Source organism: Corapipo altera, unplaced genomic scaffold (genome assembly GCF_003945725.1).
Source record: "Corapipo altera isolate COAL_440 unplaced genomic scaffold, ASM394572v1 55, whole genome shotgun sequence".
In the NCBI taxonomy this organism is placed as follows: Eukaryota; Metazoa; Chordata; class Aves; order Passeriformes; family Pipridae; genus Corapipo; species Corapipo altera.
This window is the reverse complement of record NW_020884882.1, coordinates 5,742,332-5,765,580: the sequence shown is the minus strand read 5'-3', so window position 1 is coordinate 5,765,580 and position 23,249 is coordinate 5,742,332. Positions and strand designations below refer to the sequence as shown.

Genomic DNA, 23,249 nt, shown 5'->3' with positions numbered 1-23,249 from the left:
GTGCTTCTGACCAAGGCCATATCCTGGTACAAGCAATGAGGTGCAATGCATCCCATCTCTTTCCAGCTCACTCACCCGGTCTCCTTTCTCCCCCTGATCTCCTTTGGCACCCTGCTGCCCATCAAATCCCCGGTCGCCCTGCAAAGAGGAAGGGACAGGCAGCAGGGGACAGGTGTGGGGGGGTAAAGTGCCAGCACAGCTTTTCCCAGCACTGCTCTGACCTACCTTGGGTCCCATGAGCCCTTCCTTCCCGGGGATGCCCGGTGGTCCCGACAGACCCAGCTCTCCCTGCGGGACAGAGTAGATGTCCGGCAGCCATCAGCCATGTGCTCCTGTCCCACCCTGGTGTCAGTGAGGTACTTACCGGCTCACCTTTCCTCCCTGACAGCCCCGAGCGCCCCGGGATCCCCGGATCCCCCTACAGCAGGCAGGAGAGAGGCAGAGCAGTCAGTCCTGCACCCTCAGTGCTCACCCCAGAGCCATAGGCTGAGGAGGGGACCTCATGACCCTGTTGCAAGGTCAAGGTCTGGCCTCAGCCATCTCCCTGCTCCAGCTGGCTGGTGGAGGGGATCCAAAGGGCCACAGCCTCCAGGTAACATCGAGGCTCCTGCAGCACCCTGCAGGCACCCACTCACCTTCTCACCCTTCTCCCCATTGAGGCCACAGGCACCTTTCATGCCCCGTTCACCCTGTGAGGATGAGGAGGGGTGTCAGAGCTATGCCACACTGGCACTGGTCCTGGCCAGGAAAACACCAGCAGCCAGAGAGGACAACCCACCTTGAGGCCACGCATGCCCACAGGTCCCATGTCCCCCTTCTCTCCCCGAGCTCCAGGGATCCCGTCACGGCCAGGCTGACCCTGTGGGAGAGCACACAGTGTGACAGGGGTCCGCTCCTGTCCTATAGCAGGGTGGCAGCAGCACCAAGATGCAGCTCCTCACCGGCTCACCAGGCTCTCCCAAGGCTCCAACCTCTCCCTGGGGAAGGCAAAGGCATCGGTCAGGGCAGGCAAAGGGGATGGTGCCACCAGCAGTGGGGTATGCTCAGCTCCTTACCTTCTGCCCACCAGGGCCGCGTGCCCCAGGAAAGCCTGTGGAGCCCTTCTCACCTTGCTCACCCCTCATCCCCTGCAAGAAAAACCCCAGATCGACACAGGACAGAAGGAAAAACTCCAGCCACTGCCTGGCCACAGCACAGCTGTGGTCACCCCTGAGGCTGGATCCAGCAGCTCCCCTTGCACCATGTCAAAGTGCCCAGAAGCATCAGTCCATGGGGCACAGGGATGCCGTCATGCCCTGCTCCCTCTGTTCAACGTCCTGTCAATAGCCCTCCATGGTCCCCAACCCAGCCACTCCCAGTCCTGCACTAGTCCTCCCAGCACTGTACCTTCTCTCCAGGCATGCCTTGCTCCCCCTTGTCCCCCTTGTCCCCTTCTGTGCCCTTCAGGCCTCGGTCTCCCTGCAAAGGGGGAAACACAGGGAGGGGTCAGGGGATGGGAGAAGCTCAGACACACATGAGGGTGGGGGAGACAGATTCCCTGTGGGCAGGGACAAGGGAGTCCATAGCCAGGCTGAAGGAAAAGAGAAAATGTGCTCTGCAAGGGAAGCAGCAATGCTTCCCCCTCAGCAGGAAGAAGTTCCCTCAGCACCTCCCAGAGGGACAGGGAAGATGGGAAGAGGGAGGTTAGGGACAGCTCTTACCGGCTCCCCTTTGCTGCCCCGTGCTCCAGGCGGCCCCTCCACCACCACAGTATCACCCTGTACACCCAAAGGAGGGAGAGAGGTGGGGATGAGCAGCAGGGTCAGGGCTGCTGTCTGCTCTCCCACTGCCCCCCCCCGCTCTGGGGACTCACCTTGTCTCCTTTAGGTCCTGGGGCCCCAAGGTCCCCCTGTGAGGAAGGTGAGATGCTGCAAGCACGCACAGTAGGGAACAGGCAGCACCTCCCTGGAGACCCCAATCCCTGGAGGTGCATCATTTGCCCCCCGCAGTTCCCCAGCCCATAGATTCCCTTACCTTGTCCCCACGCTCCCCCCGGTTCCCAGGCAAGCCCTGTGGGAGAGAAGAGAGGGTTGGTTAGGGAGGAGCCTGGATTGGGGTGCAGCTGGGGAAGGGAGGTACTTACCACTGGCCCACGATCCCCTTCTGGCCCTGGGCGCCCGTCTTCACCCTGTGGGAAGGAAAGGATGTGAGAAGGGGGCTTGGAATGGGGACACTCCAGCATCATCTCACCCCAGGAACAGGTGCAGGTCTGGCTCAGAGTCCCCTCAGGGCTGACAATGTGGGATTTCCTGTCCCTGCCTGTGGGCACATGGGGCGCTCTGGCAGTACCTACCCGTGGCCCCGGGTCTCCACGCTCGCCTCTGGCTCCTGGCAGCCCAGCCCCTGGAGCGCCCTGCCAGGGGAAGGCAACAGTTCAACCCTGTCCTCCCAGCCCTGTCATGTACCCCCCATGCCAGGGGACACCCCACAGTCCCCAGCATCTCCCTGGGTGCCTGGCACTTCTTCAGGCTCCCATGTGCCACCATCCAGAGCAGGCTCAGCACTCTTAGGGGGGAGGTGGCTGCAGGGACACCCCACAAGAGAAGCAGCATCACACTCTTCATGCTATAGGGTTGTCCCCATCCTACCTTGTCACCCTTCAGGCCAGGGGCCCCTTGTATGCCCTAAAAGAAAGGAGAAGGGTGAGCAAGCCACAGGAGGAAGACACTGCCAGGTGCACTGCAAAGCATTCCTCAGACTCCCACAGCGGTTCTCACCCAGTACCAGAGACCCTGGCAACCCCCAGGCTCAAGGGCCAGGGAAGTGCCAGGTGGGTCCCTGTCCCCCTGTCTGAGCCAGCAGAGGAGCCAGGGCAGAGCCTACAGCCCCAGGACTGCTGTGGCACCATACTCACAGCGGGCCCTGGGGGCCCCACAGGTCCTGGTGGTCCAGCAGTGCCATCTCTGCCTGGAAAGCCAATCAAACCCTGGCAGGGAAAAAACAGTGAGTGGGCAGGGACTGTGGCTAGGAAGCAGTGGGGCTTGCAGGGGCCTTGCTGACACTGCCCAAGGGTCCAGTGTCACTAGGACCAGGTTCTGGTTGCAGTCTTTACCCTCTCTCCTGGGGGACCTGGAGGGCCAGGCTGCCCATTGTCCCCTCTCAGGCCTGGCTGTCCTGGCGTCCCAGCAATGCCTGCTAAGCCTGGGGGTCCTGGTAATCCTGGCAAGCCAGTGTCCCCCTGAATCAGGGAAGAAAGAGATGGGGCCCAGGAAAGCAGCCCCTTAGGACTGTGCTTTTCCCTTGGCCAGCAAAGCTAGGGCATCACCTGGGCACTGGGGATGTGATGAGAGCCAGGGTGACATGGGGGCAGGAATTACCTTCAAACCTGGAGGCCCATCCTGTCCTGGTGGTCCCCGTGCACCGACACCCGGTGATCCCTGTGTGGTGGCAGAAAGCATGTGGCACATTCCCTGGCTGGTGGGCACAGCGGTGCCAGGAGCACTGTGACATCCAGAGCATCCCCCTAGGGCTGGGGAGCCCCTCTGGGAGCAGGGAACACATACCTTCTCCCCTTTGGCTCCGGAAGACCCCTTGGCTCCCTGTGAAGACATCAAGCCCCCAAGAAGGGCTGGCCAGTAGGTGACAAGGGCACAGATCCCGCACCCCAACAGCAGCCACCACCCCCAGCATCCACCCCAGCATCCACATGCCTCCTACTCACATCTTCCCCAGGATCTCCTGGCTCCCCGAATCTTCCTGGCTCCCCCTGGCAGGAGAAAACAAGGAAAAAGTAGGCATATGGGAGGGTGGATTGGGGCAACAGCTGCAGCTGGATCCCCACACTATGGCCAAGCAGCCAGGAAGCCCAGGGCCCCCAAAGCCCCCTCCTCACCATCCTCCAGGGTAGCACCCACCTTCTCGCCCTTGGGGCCTGGCAAGCCTCTGTCACCCTTGGAGCCCTGTGGGGGGAGAGCAGTGTTAGGGGAGGGGGTGGCCACAGGGCTGGCTTGTCCCACAGAAGGCAGAGGTGGTGGGAGAGGGGAATGATGTTAATGGGGGGAACAAAGTTAATGCGGGGGGAAAAGTTAACGGGGGGAGATTAGGTTAGTGTGGGTGATGAGGTCTACGGGGCCAACTCACAGGCTCTCCCAGCACACCCTCCAGCAGCACTGGCTCTCCCTGCAGGGAGACACAAGTGAGCAGACATGCCCACAGCATATGCCAGCGCCAGCTTTGGGGGCTTTGGCAGCTCCCAGGGGTGGGGGTTCCCCCACCTCCCACCTTCCCACCCTGGCTTCTCACCTTCTCGCCTTTGGGGCCAGGGGGGCCAGCGATGGCCTGGGGCACAGAGGAGAGAGGGGGCAGGTGAGCAGGGCTGCATGGGGATGCTCCCCCTCATCCTGACCAGGAACACCAGACAAGGCAGTTCTGAACTCACCTGCCCCGGGGCTCCGGCATCCCCTGGCTCTCCCTTGGGACCAGCAGGGCCCGAAGGTCCTGGCATGCCCTGGCATAAGCAGCATAGCCCTCAGCCTCAGCTGCAGACACCCCAGGCTGAGCCTCGTGGGGCTCCCGCTGGGATGGGACAGGGTGAGTAGCAACGTACCATCTTCCCAGGCATCCCTGCCTCGCCGTCCTTCCCTGGCACGCCATCCCTGCCTGGTACACCAGGCTTCCCACTCTCCCCCTGCAGACAGTAGGAGTGGGGCTGGGCCGTGGAGTCCAGGCAGCTCCCCAGGCAGCCCTGAGCACCCATAGTGAAGGCAACCAGGCAGGAGGGACACAAAACACTCACCACTTGTCCTGGCTGCCCAGGGACACCTGGTGGGCCCTGCAACGGAGACACAAGCAGAAATCAAGCAGCATCTCAGGTACCAGGAATGGCCAAGGGGCAGGTTCGGGGGGTTGCAAATACCTACCCCTGGGCCAGGGGGGCCAGGGGGCCCTGGCAGCCCCATGCTGCCCTGGGGACCAGGCAAGCCCTGCAATGGAAACAGCCTCATCAGAGAGGGGACAGCACAGCCAGGACCTTGGCTGCCCCTGTGGGGAGATGTGTTGTGGTGGGACTGGCTGATTTTGGGGAGGCTGGATGGCTTTGGAAGGGCCATGTGGGTGCTAGTAGGGATGGTGTGAGTACTCACACGGATGCCGGAGCCAGGTTCCCCTGGATCACCCTGAAAAGAATGCACTTGCATCAACCCAAAACCGTTCCAACGCACCAGCTGCCGCAGTCACAGCCATGTCTCCACACCTGGATCCAGGCCAAAATCTCCCTCCCTCTAGCCCAAAACTTCCCAAAATGTGGCCCTCCCTCCAGCCCTCAAATCTGGCAAGGCACCACTTCCCTCTGCCAGGTTGGAGATGGCAATGCCAATGCAGATGCCAATGCCATACCTTGGTCCCAGCTGGGCCCTGGGTCCCTGGTGGGCCAGTGCTGCCCTGCAGAGAACAAGGAGACATTATTGAGGTGGTGCTTGTTGCTGGCCCAGGACAGGGAGAGGGCAGCAGGGCTGCTTGGTCTCAGCACTGCCACCCCACCCCTGCTCCCTGGGGGAACATCCAGCCTGGCTGATGTCTCCCTTGCATGTGGTACAGGGTGGCACCTTACCGGAGGTCCTGGGGGTCCTGGGTCTCCCTGGTTGCCCTGAAGGGAGAAAGAGATGGAGTCACTACAGGGAGGGGTTTCCGCCAGTGAGGAGGGGTTTCCATGGGTGAGGAGAACCAGACAATGCCAGTGGCTCTGGAAAGCACCCACACCAAGTAAGACAAGCCTAGATGGCTCCTGCTAAGATGCAGGGGGCCAAGCACCCACCCCCACAGCAGCATGACCCCACAGCTTCACCAAGAACTCATGGCTAGGAGCCCCCAGGTGTGTGCTGAGATGGGGGAGGCACAGGGACACAGGGGACACACAGACACCTACCGGGCGTCCCAGCACGCCAGGGAAGCCTGGTAAACCCTGCAAAGAACCACATCAGAGTCAGTGGGTAAGGAGGAACACCCCACTCCCACACAGCCCTGCCTCCCTCCCAGGGATGCTCTCCATTCCTGTTGTATGGTACCCAGCCAGGGTGCTTATGGAAGGTAGGTGTGGGGGAAGGCCCCCTAAAGGCCTCCAGGGCCTGCATGGGGTGGGGGAAAAGGAGATGAAAGAGGCATGAACGCTCCCACTGGTGTTGGTGGAGGCTGGTGTGGGACCACAGGACCTTTCCCCACTCCCAGCCTGCATCCCTCCACTATGTCCCCACTCACCGGCTTCCCTTCGGGGCCAGCCAGCCCTCTCTCACCAGGGAGACCCTGGAGCAAGAGATGGAGACAGGGTCAGTGCCAGGCAGGGGTCTGGGGTCAGTGCTAGGCAGGGGAACAGTGCAGTACTCACTGGGGCACCATCCCTGCCCTTCTCACCAGGCTCCCCTCGGTCACCCCGCAAGCCACCTTCACCCTGCAGTTGGGACAGGCACAGAGTCACAGGACAGGCAGGGACCTTCCCATGATGTTTCAGGGCCTGCTGACACCCAAAGAGGGGTGCCCCCAGCAGTGCCCCCATGCAGGGCTTTGCTCCATGAGGCTGCTACTTTGGCAATGGGACAGTTGTGACCTCAGACCTTATCTCCTTTGGGTCCCCGCTCGCCCTCGACTCCAGGCTCACCCTGTGTTGGGAAGACAGATGCCATCAGCCCCTGCTGTCCCTCTACCCTGCCATCATCCCCAGCCCCAGCTGATCATGTTACCCTGGCTCAATTGCCTTGGCTGCCCCTCTCCTCCCTGCCCAGCCACACACCTTCGCTCCCTTGGGTCCAACGGGGCCACGCTCACCAGGAAAGCCCATCAGGCTGCCTTCCACCACGTCTGCCTGTGGGCAGGGAATAGTCAGGGCCAGCACCCAGGGGACCCCAGGAAGGTCTCATTGGGGGCACAGCCCTCCCCAAGACCCTGTGCCAAGGGACTGGACGTGACTATCCATCCCCAGAGGTGCAGGCTGGCATCCTGAGGATGGTCACCAGCAACAGCCATCACCTACCTTGGGTCCTGGGGGTCCTTGGGGTCCAGGCAAGCCATCCCTGCCCTGGAAAGGTAGAGAAATAGCTTGAGCACCAAAGAGGACAACAGGGCATGGGGGAGCAGAGCCATCCTGGTATGACCACTCCTGGCCTCCACAGGGCATCTGCCAGCCCGTTTGACAGCCCTGTGTCCCTTCAAGAGGGGCACAACACAAGGGGAGATGGAGTGGACCATCTCCCTCTCCCAGCTCACCTGCTCACCTCGGTCGCCCTTCTCGCCCCGGTCGCCCTGTGAACACAACGTGATGGCTGTCACAGCGCTGTCCCCAAGCCCCTGGACCAGGTGCCCCAGCCTCCCCCTCACACTTCCACACACACTCACCTTCTCACCAGGCCGCCCGGGTTCCCCCAGCTCCCCAGCCCGGCCTGGCACCCCGGGAATGCCTGGCTTGCCAGGCTCCCCAGCCTGCCCAGGCAGGCCCTCGGGACCCCGCTCACCCACGGCCCGGCCCATGGGGCCTTGGGGGCCAGGGGTGCCTGGGTCCCCCTTGTCACCTTTGGGTCCTCGTTCGCCAGGGAAGCCTAAGGAGCCCTGCAAAACATAAGCCATGCTGCAGAGCCAGCCCTGCAGCTGTCAGCCCCTCCCGAGCCCCCCAGGGCTGAGCTGGCTGCACACCCCTCCCAGCCAGAACAGGTACCACAAGTGGGGCAGCATGTTGGGGCTTGGCATTGAGCCTGGCTCCGCTCACCTCTCGGCCTGGGGGCCCCCTCTCTCCTGGATCCCCCCGACTGCCCTTCTGGCCCCGCAGTCGCTCCGACACAGGCAGAATTGAGTCCGAGCTCCCATCATAGGCACCTGTGAGCTCCTTCAGGGATGAAATCTGGGAGGGAGGAAAGACACACCAGTCAGGACATCAGTGCAACCCAGCTGTGGCAGCACCCCACAGCCCTGCTAAGCTGCCCTTGATTGCTCAGATCTCTCACCAACTCCCATGTCCCCCTCCTGCTGCCATGCGGCAGGAACAAACCCCAGCCCAACAGCCAGGAAATACATACCTTGATGCCAAGCGCTTCCAGGCTACGTTCAACATTCTGCAATAAAGACGTTAAAAACCAAGTGGGTGTTAGCCTGCTCCCACTGTCAGGGCTGTGGACAGTCCTCTGTACCCCAGAGCTGATGTCCCAGTCCAGCAGTAAGGACAGGGACTCACCACTGCAGTCCCAGGGTCTCCACGTACTCCAGGGCTGCCAGGTCGCCCCTAGGTTTGCAGAGAAAGAGGGAATGAAAAGAGTGTAGAGGTGCAGTAGGTGAGGTGAGCAGTGCTGGTGCTGACCTCAGGTTTCAGAGTTAACACTTTTGGTGCTGCCTGAACAGGGGCTGTGGTTGCCACCACCCTGGGGTGCTGGCAACTTGTAAGGCTCAGTGCTGGGTACTCACCGGCTCTCCTTGCAGCCCGGGCTCCCCTGGGTCCCCCTGAAACACAGCAAAGGGGTCAAGGGGGGCAGGCAGAGTCAGGCTGCCTGGCACCAACTGCAGCACCAGGGTCCAGCCCTGTCATCTTGGGAGCCTGCCAAGGACTTGTTCCCTCTGGCATAGGGTCCCCCAGACCTTTGCCTTGAGGGGCTCTGGGGCAGGAGCACACTTACCTTTGGTCCAGCTACCCCACGGAGGCCTGGGGAGCCCTGGAAGACACAGAGGGGACACAATGGCACGCAAAACCCAGGGACACAGGGCAGTGCCCTGAAGGAGCCATGGACAGGGGTCCTGCCTGACTCCAGGGTCTGGTGCTGGGTGGCACTGTGGGCTTGAGAACTACGCACCTGGCCTGGGGGGCCGACCTGCCCTGGGACACCGGGAAGGCCAGGGGGGCCGAGAGGGCCTGGCACACCTCTATCCCCCGGCTCGCCCTTGGCACCACTGCGGCCCTGATGAGAGAGCTGTGTCACCTCCAGGACCTGGGACCCAGGGACATGTACTCAGCAGCCCCCATCAGCACACTCCTCTGCAGGGAGTACTCACCTCTCTGCCAGGTGGTCCTGTATCACCTTTGTCTCCCTAACCAGAAGAGAAAGGAGTTAGAGGGATGCTGCCCCATTCACATGCCCCGAAATGATTCTCCTGGGCCAGGCAGGGAGGAGCCACCAGACTTGTGGAGATCACAGGGGGACCATGCAGGGACCACACAGGGACCACCCATGGTTCATCCCCTTACCTTTCTCCCATCCTCTCCTGGTGTTCCATCTTCTCCCTGGGGACAAAGGCTGCCAGTCAGAGCCTGACTTGACCATCTCAGCATGGGCACCACACAGGACAGGGGGTTGGCTCAGAGCTTTGCCACATCCTCCCCTCGCCTTTGTGTCGTACTGGGATCACTGTCCCTCAGCACCCCTGGGAGAGCTCCAAAACCCAGCCCTGGTCCCCCTACTCACATTCTTGCCGTTGAGGCCGGGTTTGCCATCCTCACCAGGTTTGCCCTGGGAGGAAGAAAAGGTAGTGAGAGAGGCCCCCCAGCTCTCCACCAGCCTCACCACAGCCCCAGGGTGCAGGGAACGGGGAGCTGGGCACAGAGCAAGCCTCAGAAGATGGACCCAGCTGGGATTCAGCAGAAGGCATGGGGCAGGATGTAGGGTGGCTGGTACTTACAGGGATGCCAGGTGGTCCCAGTGGGCCCACAGGGCCAGGTGGTCCCTGCTCCCCACGCAGCCCAGGCAGCCCCTGCAGGGAAAGGAGATGGAGGGAGCACAGGGCAGCAGGGCATCCATCTGCCCCAGCCAGCTCCGGGAGGAGGGAGTGTGACTGGGACAGTGGCATGCTGCTGGGTCCTGCTGCACTGCCCCAGACCAAGAAGAATGGAACAGGACATCAGTCCCTTGCAAGTACGATGGCCCCAGCAGGAGCACAACCAAAACCTGCCCTCTCCAGAGGTACTTACATCCCGGCCAGGGTCTCCCTGCTTCCCCGGGTCCCCCTGCAGACAAGAAGAAGGTGAGAGCAGGGACACCCCTATCCTGCCAAAGCCCCCTGCCGGAACATCCCCAGCCTGGAGCAGAGGGTGTCCAGGGGAACAGCTCCTCCAGCACCATCATCCCTCCATCCCACAGCTCCCACCTGCAGTGCCCAGGGACAGCCATATACCCCTCTCCTGACCATGCTCACCCGCAGCCCAGCAGGGCCTGGTGGCCCAGGTTTGCCTTCCAGCCCATTGCGGCCATCCAGACCTGGTGGGCCACGTTCTCCCTGTAAGAGAGTAGGGCAGGAGTGCTGGAGCTGTGAGATGGGATGGGGGTGTCATGGGGCAGCCCCCAGCCCCCAGTCCCCTCACCTTCTCTCCTGGAAGGCCTCGGTCCCCAGGGTCCCCCTGTGGGGTGAGAAGAGCAGTGAGCATCATCTCCCATGAACAGGAGATGAACAGGGCACAGGTCCCCTACCCAGATCCCTGTGGGAATGGGAACACTCACCCGTGCGCCGGGGGAGCCACGGGGGCCCTCCACACCCTGCAAGAGAGAGATACACTCAGCACTGGGGCATGGGGGGAATAGGAAGGGATTCTGGGTGCTCACCAGCCACCTTCTGCACACCAGGATCCCCAGCTCTCCTGCAGAACATCATCGCCTGCCGTGCTGCCCCACCACTTCCCACACCAGGGACCCAGCACCTACCCTCTCTCCAGGCAGGCCAGGGGAGCCGGAATCGCCACGGGTGCCCTTCGCACCATCCTCCCCAGGGTCCCCAGGGTCCCCCTGCCAGGGAAGGGCACAGTGGTCAGAAGGTACTGCCCTGTGCCGAGCCTGTGCCTGAGCACATGCTGAGCACCTCTGTGGTTTGAGGGTGGGATGATAGCAAGGGTCTCAAAATAAGAGATTGAAAAAGAAGTGGCTGGACTCAACACAGCCCCTGAGGGGCCAGAGAGAGGTCACAGAAGAAATGTACTGGGCAGTACTGCTGAGCCAGGAGCCAGCTTGGCCATGGCTTGGGACCATGATGCCACCCAGCACAGAGCACAGCCTGAGGCCAAAACTGCCCTGACCTAAGCTGGGCCATAAATGCAGAATGCCAAGAGTGTGGGGTGCTGCCACAGGACACCTGTGGGGCTGGGGTCAGGAGCATGCTGGCTCCTTTGGGGACCTCAGCCCTACAGGGACCTTGCAAAATGACACCTTCCTCTCAGCACTCTGCAGGAGTGTCAGCCTACATGTCCCCCAGATCCCACATGCCCCCCAGATCCCATGTGCCTCTCAGCTGTGGTGCACATCACCTCCACATGGCAGGGGCTGTTTTGGGCAGGGAGGGCTTGATGGACCATGATCCCAGTGCCCAGGCAGAGCCCAGCAGGGGATAGAAAAGGGTATCCCAGCATCAGCATCCAAGGGACTCACTCATTACCTTCTCACCCTTTTCCCCCACTCCTCCAAGCCCCACGTCGACCTGTGGGGCAAAGAGGAGTTATCAGAGCACTCGGGGCAGGGCAGCAGCCCCTGGGCAGGGAGAAGAGAGGGCAGAGCTTACAGTTCGTCCTGGGGGTCCAGTAGGTCCCTGAAAGAAGGGCAAGGGAAATGGGTTAAGAGGAGCTGGCATAGGCCCAGGGAGGGCAGGGCTGTCTCTGGGGTGGGGGCCACACATGGCCCTGCATCACTCACCGGCTCCCCACGGTCACCCTTGTTCCCTGGTGCTCCAGGGCTGCCCTGTGGGACAGAGGGATTGGGTGAGAGGGGGAGCGAATGGGGGACCCGTGGCATAGTGGAACCCCTGGGGTAAGTGTGGGTGCAGGGCGAGGGGGTGCAAGGTGTGGTGGTGCCCATGGAGCAGTGGGCACACACAGGGGGGTACTTACATTCCTGCCTTCAGGACCTGGGTCCCCTGGGTCACCCTTCTCCCCAGGAAGGCCACGATAGCCAGGGAGGCCCTGGTTGGAGGACAGAGGGAGGGTGTGCATTAGCAGGAGCCACCCCAAAGGCCACAGGCATCTCGCCTACTCCAGGGTGCCCCCCAGCCCCGCACTTACCCGGGGACCCCTGTCTCCAGGTTTGCCAGGTGGACCCGCTTCACCCTGTGGGAAAAGAGGGTTGAGTGGGGGGCAGTGGGGAGGGGTACAGTGGTCCTGGTGGGCCCTCACTTACCGGGGTGCCTTCGTCACCCTTCTCTCCTGGTTCTCCCTGTAGCACAGGTCAGCAGGCACCGGCCAGGGTAGAAAAGCACAAGTCACCAGCATCCCCCTGCTCCCTGCCAGCCCCCCATCTCCTCGGGGCCACAGTGCCCCATGGCCCCTGGTCCCGACTCCCTTTTGCCCCATACTACCTCCTTGCCTCGCATCCCAGTCTGCCCTGGGGTGCCCGCTCGGCCTGGCTCCCCCTTCTCCCCTGGCTCCCCCGGGTCACCCTAGGCAAGGGAAGAGGCAACAGGTCAGGGCAGCATGGGGGAGAAGAGGCACAGCCTGCAGGGACAGCCCCTCCAGAGCCCGATGGACAGATGGATGGATGGACAGATGGATAGAGGGCAGAGCTTCCTGCAGTGACAGTACCTTTGGGCCACTCCTGCCTGTGAGGCCAACGATACCCTGGTTGTTGAAGAGAAGAGCGAGCATGTGTCACCAGGAACCTCAGTGACCCCATGCCAGGGTAGGGACCAGGACCATGAGCTAGTGCCCTGGGGTGCACTCAGACTCACCCGATCACCCTGCTCGCCTTTGGGACCAGCTGGTCCTGGGATGCTCAGGCCAGGGGCGCCCTAGACACAAAAGGATGCAGCGTGGAGCAATGGCACAGGCACCATGAGTCCAAGGAGGTCTATGCCATGTGCCCTGTGCCTTCCATCCTCAGGCAGTACTCACACGGGCACCTTTATCTCCTGTATCGCCCTTGGGGCCAGGAGGTCCTTCTGGTCCTGGGAATCCTCTGTCACCCTGGAGCAAACAAAATCAGCATGCCAAACCACCCACTTTTTCCCCACTGCAGAAAAAATGGGGAAAAGCCAGGCCTGGGACTAGGACAAGAATCCCCTCAGGTCAATGCCCAGCTGTTCAATCCCCCTCCCAGGCCATGGCCATGCCCAGAGGATGCTGTTGCAAGACAGGAGGGCACAGCTAGGGCAGAGTTACCTTCTCTCCTCCAACACCAGCCACGACAGGAGCCTGAGGGGGAAGCAGAGGAGACCGTGCTGGGTGCTGCCCGTTGCTCCCTGTCCTGGGGCTGGGACAGGCAGAGGTGGACCCGCTGGGCAGCATCACTTACTGGCTTGCCAGGTGGTCCTGGATCGCCCTGTGGAAAGACAGGTGTCATCGTCAGCCTCTTCCCCACCCATCCCTGCCACCCCACTGGGACCCCACTTTGCTCTCACCTTCTCTCCACGGGGGCCAGTCAGCCCTGGAGCTCCCTGTGGCAAGAGAAGAGACCTCAGGGGCTGGAAGTGCCTGGGGACATGCCCCCAGGGCATGGCAGCCCCTGCTCCACAGCATCATGACCACTGCCTCAACTCACCTCTCTGCCTGATGGCCCTGGGCGCCCCGGGGCTCCTGTCTCACCCTGCAGGAGAGGAGGAAGAGGAAGGTGTCAGGGGAATCCTGCCACCCCATTCCAGGGTGGCTGCATCAGTGCAGAGCAGGTGTCACTCCAGCATGGCCAGAGTCACTCCAGCACATTTACCTTCTCACCCTCAGGGCCCGGCACACCACGGTCCCCCTGCAGAGCAAAGCAAAGGAGGGTTTCAGGGAGCCTTCCTCCCTCCATGCCACACTATTTCCACCCCACACTGCCCCAAAGCCCTTCAGAGCCCAGCCCAGCCCTTAATCCCATCCAAGACCACTGGGTTCTGACAGCAATACCCAGACACAGCCATCATGGAGCCACAAGGACATCAGGACCTGCCAATGCTGTTGAATGGCACAGTCCCTCTCCAGTGCCATCTCACCTTCTCTCCCGTCTCTCCCAGTTCTCCTGGTGCCCCACGGTCTCCCTGGTGCAGGAGGAAAACAGGGTCAAGGGCAGCAGGACCCATGGGGGGACATCATGGGTCCTGACACAGAACCCAGAGCCCTTCTCATCCTGCCAAAGGCAAGGTGAGAGCATCCCTTCAGTCCCTGCACCACTCACCTTCCTGCCCTGCTCCCCTGGTGGTCCCCGAGGGCCCTGCAAAGGAGGGTAGAGACTGTCCTAGGCTGTCCAAAGCGGGTGCCTTTGGGGCTTGGCTCACCAGCATGGCAGCTCCTGCTCATCTTACCTTCTCTCAGGAAACTCACCCGATCTCCTGGGTCCCCGGGGCGGCCAGGTGACCCTGGGAAACCTTCTGTGCTATCACCCTGGGGATTAGGAAAGGTGACAGCCACTCCCATGACAGGGGGATGCCCATGAGGTGGGGATGGGAATCCCCCCTGGAGAGTGGTGTGAGGTCCAGCCCCAGCAAGGGAGCATCCTCTCTTACCTTCTCTCCCTTCAGGCCGGGGGGCCCAGCAGGTCCCCGGGGCCCAGGGTCCCCAGGCAGGCCCTGCAAGACAGAACAGCTCAGCCCCTTGGGATGCAGCTTGGCCCTGGGGACACATGGCCACTGCAGCCCTGCTCCCTTCTGCTGTCCCTGCTGGCCTAGGGGCTGGACTCACCGGGGATCCAGGCTCCCCTCGAGGTGCTGCCCCATCCACAAGTCCAGGGGGGCCCTGCAGAGACAGGGGTCAGCTCCTGTGTGGTTGCACTGGGGGCTCAGTCCTTCCCAGCACCCTGAAGGGCTGCAGTGCCCTTGGACATTCAAGAGACCTCCATCCAGGAGGGCAGAGGAGTTAGGGAAATGCAGAGACACTCACCCTTTCCCCTCGGTCACCCTTTTCTCCCTGTGAGGGCAAAATTGCAAATAAGCGCATGTCTGTGCTCTTCCCACGCCCTACTCAAATAGAAGGGGAACACACTGGGCAGAGCCCATCATCAGTGGTATCAGGGCACGTGCACACCATGTGCCTCTCCCCACACTGCCCAGTGCCAGCAAAAGCTCAGGTAGGTGTAAGTGTGTGCAGATACAGCTGGTGGGGGCACAGCCCACAAGCAGGACCAGGAGGAGTCCACGGGGGAGCAGCTCCAAGTTGCTGACTGTTGTCCCATCCATCTACCCACACATCCCCCCAGCCCTTCCCAAGCAGCACCAGGAGGATGTACCTTTACAAACTCTCCTGGAGGTCCTGGTGGCCCCATGGGTCCAAGTGGACCGGGGGGGCCTGGATCACCAAGGGGCCCCCGTGGGCCAGGGATCCCAGGGGGGCCAGGGTTGCCCTGGAGGACAGAGATGCTCCATTAGCTGGGCCTATGACATGGGCTGGGGGTTCCACATCCATACCCCCAGACCTACCGGCACACCTGGCTCCCCTCTCTGGCCTGGCAGCCCCTGTTCTCCATCTGTGATTACCCTGGCCTCTCCCTGAACAAGGACAGGAAGGAAAAATCAGTGTTCCCATGTGCCCTGTGTCCCCAGTGCAGGACAGGGGCCACAGTGCCACAAGGCCACGAGTCTGGCAGGGAGATGGGGAGACCCTGGGGTCACCCAGCCACCAAATACCAGGAGATGCCAGGGACCAAGATATGCCCACCAGGGTCCCCACTGCTCCCCAGGGACCCCCATGAGGCAGCCCCTGCTCATCACCTACCGGTTCACCTTTCTCCCCCTTTGGGCCAGAAAGTCCCATTGGCCCCCGTGGTCCCTGGGAAGGAAAGATGAGAGTGAGAAGGGGTGTTGGGTGTGAGTGGGTCTGGGGAGGGCTTGGGGTCATACTCACAGGATCCCCTCGGGGACCAGGGACTCCCTGGATGCCCTGGAAAACAACAGCTCTGGAGGTGAATGCATGTCCCTGCCAGCTGGGGGAGCAAGGATGGGATGGGATGGGATGGGATGGGATGGGATGGGAGCTCCAGCCTAAACAGGGAGAGATAGTCCCTTCCCAGTACACTTGGCCTGGGTACACACACAGGAGACAGCAGTGACTTTGCCAGCTACTGAGACAGTACAAGGAAAAGGTAGGCAGAGGCCGGCTCAGGGAGCAGGCAGGGCAATGGGAAGAGCTGACCATGCAGCAGCAGACCCAAGGGACATCCCCACTCACCGGCTGCCCAGGTGATCCAGGATTCCCGGGGCGTCCAGGGCTTCCTGGTGTTCCATCAGCTCCAGGGAATCCCTGCAGGACAGACAAGCATCACACCAGCACCTTATGTTCTCCAGCACTGCCAGACCCCCCCAGTGCCCCAGACAGTGCTGCTTCTGGCACTGGGAGCCCAGGGCAGCCCCATGGCAGAGCTGGGTTCAGGGGTGCCTTTCCCCTGTGTATTGAGCTGGGATGTGAGGGACCAGTGTGGGGCTGGACTGGGGCTCTTCAAGGGGATCCCTCCTCCAGCCTGGGTGAGGAGGAGAACAGAGGGATGAGGGGCACAGAGAGACCCTGGGGGCCAGGTCACTATGCCCAAGAACCCTGGGATGCCTGGGTGAGGGAGTCAGCAGTACTCACCCTGTCCCCCTTCTTGCCTGGACGCTCGATGCTCTCTCCTGGTGGACCCCGTGGCCCTGGGGGTCCTGAAGGGCCAGGCAGCCCATGGCGACCCTGGAGGGAGAGTGGAGAGGATGGGCTGGGTGGCAGGTGGTGGTCAAGAGGTGCTCCCTGTCTGCCCCTGAGGCAAGGGTTGGACAGGTTCTTGCCCCGCTCCCACCTGCTGGCAGGACAAAGGGACAAGGGAACAACAAGGACATGGGAACTATGTCACTGCCCCTGCCAGGGATCTGTCTCCCATCTCCCCCCCTTCAGCAGGATATTACCGGCTGGCCAGGGGGGCCTGGTGGTCCCACCCGTCCTTGTTGTCCCTGCAGAAACAAAGCCAGTGGTGAGCATCCCCTGTGGGCTGGCATCAGTGTGGTTTAGGGGATGCAGATGCCTCCCAGAGCCACCAGCTGGGTGGGGACACCAAAGCACTCACTGCCTCGCCACGGTCCCCCTTCTCGCCCTGCAAGGGGACAGAGGGAAGGGGTTATGGGGTGGCACCCCAGCTGTTTGACTCCTCGCTGGGCAGCTTCCCCTGTGCATGGCAGACAGTAGGGATGCTCACCTTGGGGCACTGCACAGCGCAGGGCTTCGGCTTTGGCTCTGGCTCTGGCTGGCAAGACAAGACAAGCCTGTGTGAACCCAGGGGTGGGAGAACCCCCTGGCTTATATAGGGTTGCCCCCAGTCCACACCCCCTGAGGCACTCTGACCTTACCCTGGTGGAGATGATGGTGCAGAGGTCATCGGTGAGCTCTCCCTCCAGCTCTGCCAGGTTGTCGCCATGATAGATGTACCGCGGGTCCTCGCTGGTGACCATGCGCTGGAGCTGCTCCCGGTCTGCCCCCTCCAAGCCCACCGCCAGCACCTGCACTCCTGAGTCAAGAGCACACTCAGTACCCCACAGAACTCCCTGCACACCCTGCTGGGATCCCATCCATTCTCACCCCCAGCCTTGACATCCCTGGCTGCAGCGATGGCATCGTCCCCAGAGGGGCCATCAGCCAAGACCACCAGCACTGCTGGCACCCTGGGCCGGCGCCCTGCACCGGGACTCAGCAGGTAGGTCCTGGCAAAGGTGATGGCTGCCCCTAGAGAGGGAGAAGGAGGAGGGGACAGTCAGCATGATCCCGGCAGCCACTGCCCCAGCTCCCAGTGCAGCCCCTCACCGATGGCATTGCCACTGGGCTCCTCGTAGCGCATGGTGCGGATCTGTTCCAGCACGGCGGGCAGGTCGCTGGAGCGGTTGAGGAGCAGCCAGGGCAGGCTGCGGTAGCTGTATGTGGCCAGAGCCACCTGCAAGGGTGCAGGGGAGCAGTGGGCACCGTGGCCTGCCCATGCCCTCTGAGCCCCCTCCGCTGCAGCAGCACCCTACCTGGGTGCCCTCAGGGCCCAGGCGCCCCAGGGCAGACACGGTGTTGGAGAGAAGGGTGCGGACAGCATCGGCACCCGAGGAGCTGTCACGGGTGCCGTGCACCAGAAAGACAACATCACCGTGGGCATCCCTGCAGACTGTGGGCAGGGAAGGGGTGAAGCCGCCATCAGAGGGGAGACAAGCCCAGCCCATCCCTGCAGTGACCACACCATACCTGTGCGCTCGCTGACAGATGTCTCGGTGCCTGGTGCACTCCCCAGGAGCGGGCGGAGGGTGAAGGTGTAGCGCTGGCCCAGGCGCAGCCCGGAGACCTGCTGGGAGCTGGCAGCACTGGGCAGTGTCCGCCCCTTCTCCCCACCGGCTGCCGCCCAGGGGACAGTCAGGGGGATCAGCGTGCCCCCACGGGGATGCTGACCCCCCGCCCTGGGGCCGCCCATTCATCTCACCTGCAGGAGGGCTCCAGGAAAGGACGTAGCCAGAGGCACCGGGGACTGGCATCCAGGTGAGTGTCACCGAATCTCTCTGCACCTCCGTCACCCGCAGGCTGGTGATGTGGCCTGGGGTAGCTGACAAAGAGGAGGAAATGGTGTCCCAGCCCCATGGGGAAGCCCTCAATCTGCTCCCAGCTCCCTCCCCAGCCCAAGCCTGGGACAGCCCAGTTCCTGGGTGCCCCTCTGGGCTCAAGCCATGTGTCAGGGGGCTGATGCCACCTTGGCACCAGGCAGTCCCTTACCAGTTATGGCAGTGACAGTGGCTGGCTCGCTCTCCCGGTTGCCAACCAGGCTGGTGATGCTGATTTGGTAGCGCCGGCCCGGCTCGAGCCCCGCCAGGTCATAGGATCTGGAGGTGGCTGGGAGTTGCTGGCTGCGCTGGGCCCCCCCTACCAGGGGCAGAGAGAGGTTAGCAGGTGTGGGTGGGGGCTGTTGGGTTTGCAGGGGTGCTGGCCGGCCACGCTCACCTTCAGCCAGGCGCCAGACCAGGCGGTACCCGGTGCTGCCAGCCACCGGCAACCAGGCCAGGCGCAGGCGGTGCTCCAAGGCTTCCGTCACCTGAAAGCCACTGACAGGGGTCAGTGGGACTGCCTCCGCTGTGGGGCAAAGGGACAGGCATTAGGGGCAGGGGTGCCCAGTGCCATCCTGGAGTGCTGCCCCCTGCCCCAGCACTCACGGGTGGTGACGACAATGGAGACAGGGTTGCCCTCTCGGTTGCCAATGAGTGCTGTCACCTTCACAGTGTAGGAGACACCTCCCTCCAGGTCGGGGATGTCAAAGGAGTTGGTGTGTCCAGGAACTCGCCGGCTATTCTCCGAGCCCCCTGGCAAAGACTGCGACATCAGCCCATCCACCCTGTCACACTCACAGCCCAGCCCCATCCTCATCCCACGTTACCATCCCTACGGCTCCACACCACACGGTAGGCAGTGGCTCCTGGCACACCGACCCAGGTGACACGGGCAACGTTGCTCCTGGATGCCTGGACCTCCAGTTGGGTCACCGTCCCCACCTGCTCAGGTGCTGCGACACCAAGGGGGTCACTGTCACCGAGGTTCACAGCCGGTGGCACCAGACAGCACTGACGGGCAGGAGGACACCTCACCTATCCGTCCCGTGGCAGTGACAGGGCTGCCCTCACGGCCATCCATGATGGCCGAGACACTGACTGTGTAGACGATGCCAGCACGCAGCCCCTCGATGGTGAAGGTGGTGGGGTCAGCAGGGAGGAAGCGAGATTGCTTCAGACCTAACACAGATGGCTGGGATAGGAAGGGCTCTGCCACTACCACCACAGCATCTCACAGTGCACACACTCACCGTCACTGCCTCGCCACGTCAGCAGGTAGCCCCCAGCGCCTGGCAGCCCTCGCCAGGTGACCCGCAGCTGGCTGGGACCGGCCTCTGTCACCCGCAGCTCCGAGATGCTGCCCACAGCTGGGTACTCTGCACCCCCCATGGCACCACAGCGTCACCTTGGGGAATCCAGAGGGACCCCGGAGCCACCCTGCCACCCCAAGGGGTTGCAGGGGGATAGAGGACAAATGCATGCCGGAGTGGGAAAATCCAGGACCAGCAATCCTGGTGCCGGATGTGGACTTACTGAGACGGATGGGGAGCGTGGCAGCACTGCCCTCCCGGCTGCCTGCCAGCGCTGAGACACGCACCAGGTAGGTGATGCCCTCCCGGAGGTCACCCAGCTCCAGCCCCGTCTGGCTGCCTGGGATGCGCCTCGTCCTCTCCGTGCCATCTGCCGGGAGCGGGGCAGTGCGGACCCTCAGTGCCAGCTGGTCAGGGCCCCCCAGGTGCCACCCCTGCCCCTGCCCACAGACTCACCCTGGTTGTTGCGCACCACCACTTTGTACTCGGTGGCACCAGGGACACTGGTCCAGCTCAGCCGCACCCACCTGCCCGATTCCTCAACAAGCCGCAGGTCTGACACAGTGCCCACGGGCCCCTCCACACCTGCGAGGGGACACGTGAGGCACAGCTGGAGCTGCACAGCCTGGACAGCACAGCCCCTCATAGTCATCCTGGGCCATGACCAGGCAGCTGAGGGGTCTTGTGGCCAAGGGGGTCCCCAAGCTGAGCAATGCCACATGGGGGACAACACAGGGGACCCACAGCAGTCACTTACCTGTCTGGAAGGTGGTGACAGGGGTGGCCACCTCCCCACCATCATAGAGCGTGTAGAGGGTGATGCGGTACTCGGTGCCTGGCTTCAGCCCAGTCAGCTGGTAAGTATTGGTGCTGCTGGGGAGAGACACCGTTCTGGGGGGTTCTGGTCCTGTGGGGAGGAAAGGGTCACCACCAGCTGCTGGAATGGAGGGTCTTCAGGGGCAATGGGCACTCTGAGCCCACCTGTGGCTCTCTTCCACTCTAGACGGTAGCCACGGGCATCACGGGCACTGGTCCAGAGCACCTGGATGGATGTGGGACCCAGGATGTTGGTCTGCAGCGTCTGGTCTGTACCTGCCTCTGCAAGAGGAACCCCATGGGCCAGGCTACCCTGTGCCACTCTGCTGTCAGCCACAACCCCAGCAGGTCTCCAGTCCCCGCACACAGCATGTGGGGCAATGGCAGACGGTCCCGGCCTCATCCCAGGGCAGAGTACAGGCTAGCAGAAGGATGGCATCACCTGTACCCAACACCTACCTGTCCTCTGCCGCACAGTGGCTGTGGGCCCCTCCAGTTCCCCGAAGAGCGGGGCCACTGTCACCACATAGTCGGTGTTGGGCTGCAACCCCACCAGCGCGTGTGATGTTCGACCGGCATCCAGGTCCACCCTGTGCTTGTCCTGCCCTGTGGGAGCCAGTGCAGTAGTCCCTTGGGGGTTTTGGGCAGTGGGTGCCACCACCCCCCTCCTGTCCCTCCTCCTAGGGGCCACAAGCTCTGGGACAGGCACCTACCTGCGAGGGCTGCCCAGGAGAGCCGGTAGCCGGTGGCAGCGCTGACAGGCTGCCAGGCCAGCAGCATGCTCTGTGCTGAGACGTTGTGGACAGCCAAGTGCTGCACACCCACTGGATGTCCTGCAGGAAGAGAGGTGCCTGTCCATCCCCCACATGAGAGGGGCAGGGTGAATCACCTTCATCTGCAAACTGCCTGCTTCAGAGGCAAGAAGCCCCTCTTGCCCTTGCTGACAGATGCTGAACTGCACTGAGGTCACTGAGCGCAGCCCGCGCCCAGGCGGCTCCTTCAAAGCACGAAACTCCTGCAAAGTGGAGCTCAAAGCCTTCCTCTTAATGCCTTAAATACTTTCTGTGGGTTAAGACTGCCTGGGGCAGCTGAAGGAATTGGTTTGCCAAAATTTGAGGCTTGTAAAGGTGTTGCCCTGGGGGCCTCACCCTCACTTCTACTCGCTTTCCACCACTCTCTTTCCTGGTGGAAACCACATTTTCCTCCTGCAGAGTACCACACTCAAATTAAAAAAAAAACCACCACTGCGTTTTTTCAGTCAGAATTTTTTACATCATGTGAGGAAAGCTCTGGTCAACACACTCTCAGAAGGCTACAAAGGAAATTGGAAGTGCACAGCGCTGCACCCTGCCCTGGGACCAACTTTTGGGGCTCAGAGCATCACCTTGTAGTCATGCTTACCTCCATCCCATCCCAGGCAGCAGTGGACCTGGCAGCCCCATCCCAATGAGGCACAGTGACTGGAGGGACATCCCTGTGCTGGGAACCCATCCCTAACCCTGGCTGAGTCCAGGGCCAGGCAGTGCTTACGTGTCCGGGCGGTGAGGGTGGCAGGGACAGCAGGTTGCTGTGCATAGCGGGGTTGGAGCATCACCACGTATACTGTGTCAGGGCGCAGGTTGCTGAGTGTGGCTGATTGTGCACTGGCCCCCAGGCTCTTCTCCTCCCCCTGAGTTTCTCCTGGAAGGACAACAGAGGAGTGTGGGTGGGCGCAAGGACATGGAACACACCAGGCCCGGCAGGGAAGGGGTGTTTATGGGCTGGCACCCTGCCCTGAGGATGCCAGTTGTTGCCAGGGGTGGGGAGTACCGGGAGAGGCTGGGACATGGGCCAGGGCAGGGGCACCCCTTGGATCACCCAGGGCCAGGGTGGGGCTGCCAGGTGTGCAGCTTCAGCCCAGCCCCTGGCTGGGACGGGGGTCTGCTGCCTGCCCCCCCCGTGCAGCAGTCATAGGGGCAGATATGTGCCTGTGCTCCCAGCCCTGAGTTGGGGTGCACACATCAGGCCCCTGGCCATCATGCACACCCAAGCACACACCCTGAGCCTTGTGCATGAAGCCTCCAGGAGTACACAGGCTGCCTCCACAGCCCTGCACACACGTGTGCCCCACAGCCCACGCACGCGTGCTGGCTGCTGCAGTGAAGGCAGGCATGCACACACCCGCAGCACTCTGGGCATGCATCCCTGCATCAACCCCCATCCATGCACTCTCCGTGCCCACAGGGCTGCTGTGCAAAGGCAGGGCATCCAGGCAGCACCGACCCTCGTAGGACCATCCCCTCACCTTGCATGGTGTAGCTGAGGCTGTAGCCCTGGGGGAGCTCAGGGCCAGGCTGCCAGGCCAGCCGCAGGAAGGTTGGTCCAGTCTCCACCACACGAAAATCCAGCATGGAGCCAGCACGGCTTTCTGGGGGCACACAGGAGCAGGGATGAGCTCTCAGCCCCATGTGGTGTGGGCACCCAGTGCCTGTGCTCGCCCCTGTTCCCAAGTGTATGGACACTCACGGGTCCGTGCTCGGTTGGACACTGACTCGCCGATGCTGTTGGCATACTGGGCGGTGACAGTGACCAGGTACTCCGTCCCCACGCGCAGTCCCCGCAGAACAGTGCTCGTCTCCCGTGGCCCCAGACTCACCTGGGCAGGAAGAGTGTCACCCCCTTGCCATCCCTAGGTCACGTGTGGAGCCACCAGGGACCCCCAGGAACTCTGAG

At 62.4% G+C, this 23,249-nt stretch overlaps 1 protein-coding gene across 1 annotated transcript in view; it reads right to left on the bottom strand.

The window, feature by feature from the left end:
• Window positions 1–23,249, bottom strand: part of COL7A1 (collagen type VII alpha 1 chain) — a 30,985-nt gene that overhangs the window by 4,377 nt on the left and 3,359 nt on the right. Inside the window, exons 8-110 of the mRNA XM_027640712.1 lie at window positions 23,043–23,172; window positions 22,822–22,944; window positions 22,068–22,217; window positions 21,251–21,370; window positions 20,997–21,143; window positions 20,703–20,819; window positions 20,479–20,628; window positions 20,178–20,306; window positions 19,945–20,091; window positions 19,662–19,787; window positions 19,447–19,590; window positions 19,239–19,364; window positions 19,018–19,164; window positions 18,809–18,937; window positions 18,584–18,730; window positions 18,297–18,416; window positions 18,065–18,211; window positions 17,851–17,987; window positions 17,645–17,771; window positions 17,423–17,566; window positions 17,194–17,351; window positions 17,043–17,084; window positions 16,914–16,940; window positions 16,756–16,800; window positions 16,451–16,543; window positions 16,052–16,123; window positions 15,728–15,763; window positions 15,599–15,652; window positions 15,304–15,372; window positions 15,114–15,227; window positions 14,768–14,794; window positions 14,570–14,623; window positions 14,395–14,457; window positions 14,213–14,272; window positions 14,067–14,102; window positions 13,885–13,929; window positions 13,620–13,655; window positions 13,455–13,499; window positions 13,315–13,350; window positions 13,209–13,235; window positions 13,076–13,108; window positions 12,809–12,880; window positions 12,646–12,705; window positions 12,500–12,535; window positions 12,277–12,357; window positions 12,099–12,134; window positions 11,984–12,028; window positions 11,813–11,884; window positions 11,619–11,663; window positions 11,488–11,514; window positions 11,365–11,406; window positions 10,641–10,721; window positions 10,440–10,475; window positions 10,304–10,339; window positions 10,138–10,218; window positions 9,914–9,949; window positions 9,625–9,696; window positions 9,411–9,455; window positions 9,194–9,229; window positions 9,001–9,036; window positions 8,802–8,906; window positions 8,628–8,663; window positions 8,419–8,454; window positions 8,192–8,239; window positions 8,037–8,072; window positions 7,730–7,861; window positions 7,363–7,572; window positions 7,234–7,269; window positions 7,001–7,045; window positions 6,761–6,832; window positions 6,585–6,629; window positions 6,359–6,421; window positions 6,232–6,276; window positions 5,903–5,938; window positions 5,588–5,623; window positions 5,374–5,418; window positions 5,121–5,153; window positions 4,899–4,961; window positions 4,775–4,810; window positions 4,586–4,666; window positions 4,418–4,486; window positions 4,282–4,317; window positions 4,120–4,158; window positions 3,894–3,938; window positions 3,701–3,745; window positions 3,543–3,578; window positions 3,357–3,416; window positions 3,092–3,217; window positions 2,894–2,965; window positions 2,628–2,663; window positions 2,333–2,392; window positions 2,123–2,167; window positions 2,014–2,049; window positions 1,853–1,888; window positions 1,701–1,757; window positions 1,387–1,458; window positions 1,056–1,127; window positions 942–977; window positions 779–859; window positions 636–689; window positions 365–418; window positions 226–288; window positions 76–138 (exon numbers count right to left, since the gene is read on the bottom strand). Of these exons, the coding sequence (XP_027496513.1) occupies window positions 76–138; window positions 226–288; window positions 365–418; window positions 636–689; window positions 779–859; window positions 942–977; window positions 1,056–1,127; window positions 1,387–1,458; window positions 1,701–1,757; window positions 1,853–1,888; window positions 2,014–2,049; window positions 2,123–2,167; window positions 2,333–2,392; window positions 2,628–2,663; window positions 2,894–2,965; window positions 3,092–3,217; window positions 3,357–3,416; window positions 3,543–3,578; window positions 3,701–3,745; window positions 3,894–3,938; window positions 4,120–4,158; window positions 4,282–4,317; window positions 4,418–4,486; window positions 4,586–4,666; window positions 4,775–4,810; window positions 4,899–4,961; window positions 5,121–5,153; window positions 5,374–5,418; window positions 5,588–5,623; window positions 5,903–5,938; window positions 6,232–6,276; window positions 6,359–6,421; window positions 6,585–6,629; window positions 6,761–6,832; window positions 7,001–7,045; window positions 7,234–7,269; window positions 7,363–7,572; window positions 7,730–7,861; window positions 8,037–8,072; window positions 8,192–8,239; window positions 8,419–8,454; window positions 8,628–8,663; window positions 8,802–8,906; window positions 9,001–9,036; window positions 9,194–9,229; window positions 9,411–9,455; window positions 9,625–9,696; window positions 9,914–9,949; window positions 10,138–10,218; window positions 10,304–10,339; window positions 10,440–10,475; window positions 10,641–10,721; window positions 11,365–11,406; window positions 11,488–11,514; window positions 11,619–11,663; window positions 11,813–11,884; window positions 11,984–12,028; window positions 12,099–12,134; window positions 12,277–12,357; window positions 12,500–12,535; window positions 12,646–12,705; window positions 12,809–12,880; window positions 13,076–13,108; window positions 13,209–13,235; window positions 13,315–13,350; window positions 13,455–13,499; window positions 13,620–13,655; window positions 13,885–13,929; window positions 14,067–14,102; window positions 14,213–14,272; window positions 14,395–14,457; window positions 14,570–14,623; window positions 14,768–14,794; window positions 15,114–15,227; window positions 15,304–15,372; window positions 15,599–15,652; window positions 15,728–15,763; window positions 16,052–16,123; window positions 16,451–16,543; window positions 16,756–16,800; window positions 16,914–16,940; window positions 17,043–17,084; window positions 17,194–17,351; window positions 17,423–17,566; window positions 17,645–17,771; window positions 17,851–17,987; window positions 18,065–18,211; window positions 18,297–18,416; window positions 18,584–18,730; window positions 18,809–18,937; window positions 19,018–19,164; window positions 19,239–19,364; window positions 19,447–19,590; window positions 19,662–19,787; window positions 19,945–20,091; window positions 20,178–20,306; window positions 20,479–20,628; window positions 20,703–20,819; window positions 20,997–21,143; window positions 21,251–21,370; window positions 22,068–22,217; window positions 22,822–22,944; window positions 23,043–23,172 (7,386 nt within the window). The remainder of the gene's footprint in view (window positions 1–75; window positions 139–225; window positions 289–364; window positions 419–635; window positions 690–778; window positions 860–941; window positions 978–1,055; window positions 1,128–1,386; window positions 1,459–1,700; window positions 1,758–1,852; window positions 1,889–2,013; window positions 2,050–2,122; window positions 2,168–2,332; window positions 2,393–2,627; window positions 2,664–2,893; window positions 2,966–3,091; window positions 3,218–3,356; window positions 3,417–3,542; window positions 3,579–3,700; window positions 3,746–3,893; window positions 3,939–4,119; window positions 4,159–4,281; window positions 4,318–4,417; window positions 4,487–4,585; window positions 4,667–4,774; window positions 4,811–4,898; window positions 4,962–5,120; window positions 5,154–5,373; window positions 5,419–5,587; window positions 5,624–5,902; window positions 5,939–6,231; window positions 6,277–6,358; window positions 6,422–6,584; window positions 6,630–6,760; window positions 6,833–7,000; window positions 7,046–7,233; window positions 7,270–7,362; window positions 7,573–7,729; window positions 7,862–8,036; window positions 8,073–8,191; window positions 8,240–8,418; window positions 8,455–8,627; window positions 8,664–8,801; window positions 8,907–9,000; window positions 9,037–9,193; window positions 9,230–9,410; window positions 9,456–9,624; window positions 9,697–9,913; window positions 9,950–10,137; window positions 10,219–10,303; window positions 10,340–10,439; window positions 10,476–10,640; window positions 10,722–11,364; window positions 11,407–11,487; window positions 11,515–11,618; window positions 11,664–11,812; window positions 11,885–11,983; window positions 12,029–12,098; window positions 12,135–12,276; window positions 12,358–12,499; window positions 12,536–12,645; window positions 12,706–12,808; window positions 12,881–13,075; window positions 13,109–13,208; window positions 13,236–13,314; window positions 13,351–13,454; window positions 13,500–13,619; window positions 13,656–13,884; window positions 13,930–14,066; window positions 14,103–14,212; window positions 14,273–14,394; window positions 14,458–14,569; window positions 14,624–14,767; window positions 14,795–15,113; window positions 15,228–15,303; window positions 15,373–15,598; window positions 15,653–15,727; window positions 15,764–16,051; window positions 16,124–16,450; window positions 16,544–16,755; window positions 16,801–16,913; window positions 16,941–17,042; window positions 17,085–17,193; window positions 17,352–17,422; window positions 17,567–17,644; window positions 17,772–17,850; window positions 17,988–18,064; window positions 18,212–18,296; window positions 18,417–18,583; window positions 18,731–18,808; window positions 18,938–19,017; window positions 19,165–19,238; window positions 19,365–19,446; window positions 19,591–19,661; window positions 19,788–19,944; window positions 20,092–20,177; window positions 20,307–20,478; window positions 20,629–20,702; window positions 20,820–20,996; window positions 21,144–21,250; window positions 21,371–22,067; window positions 22,218–22,821; window positions 22,945–23,042; window positions 23,173–23,249) is intronic.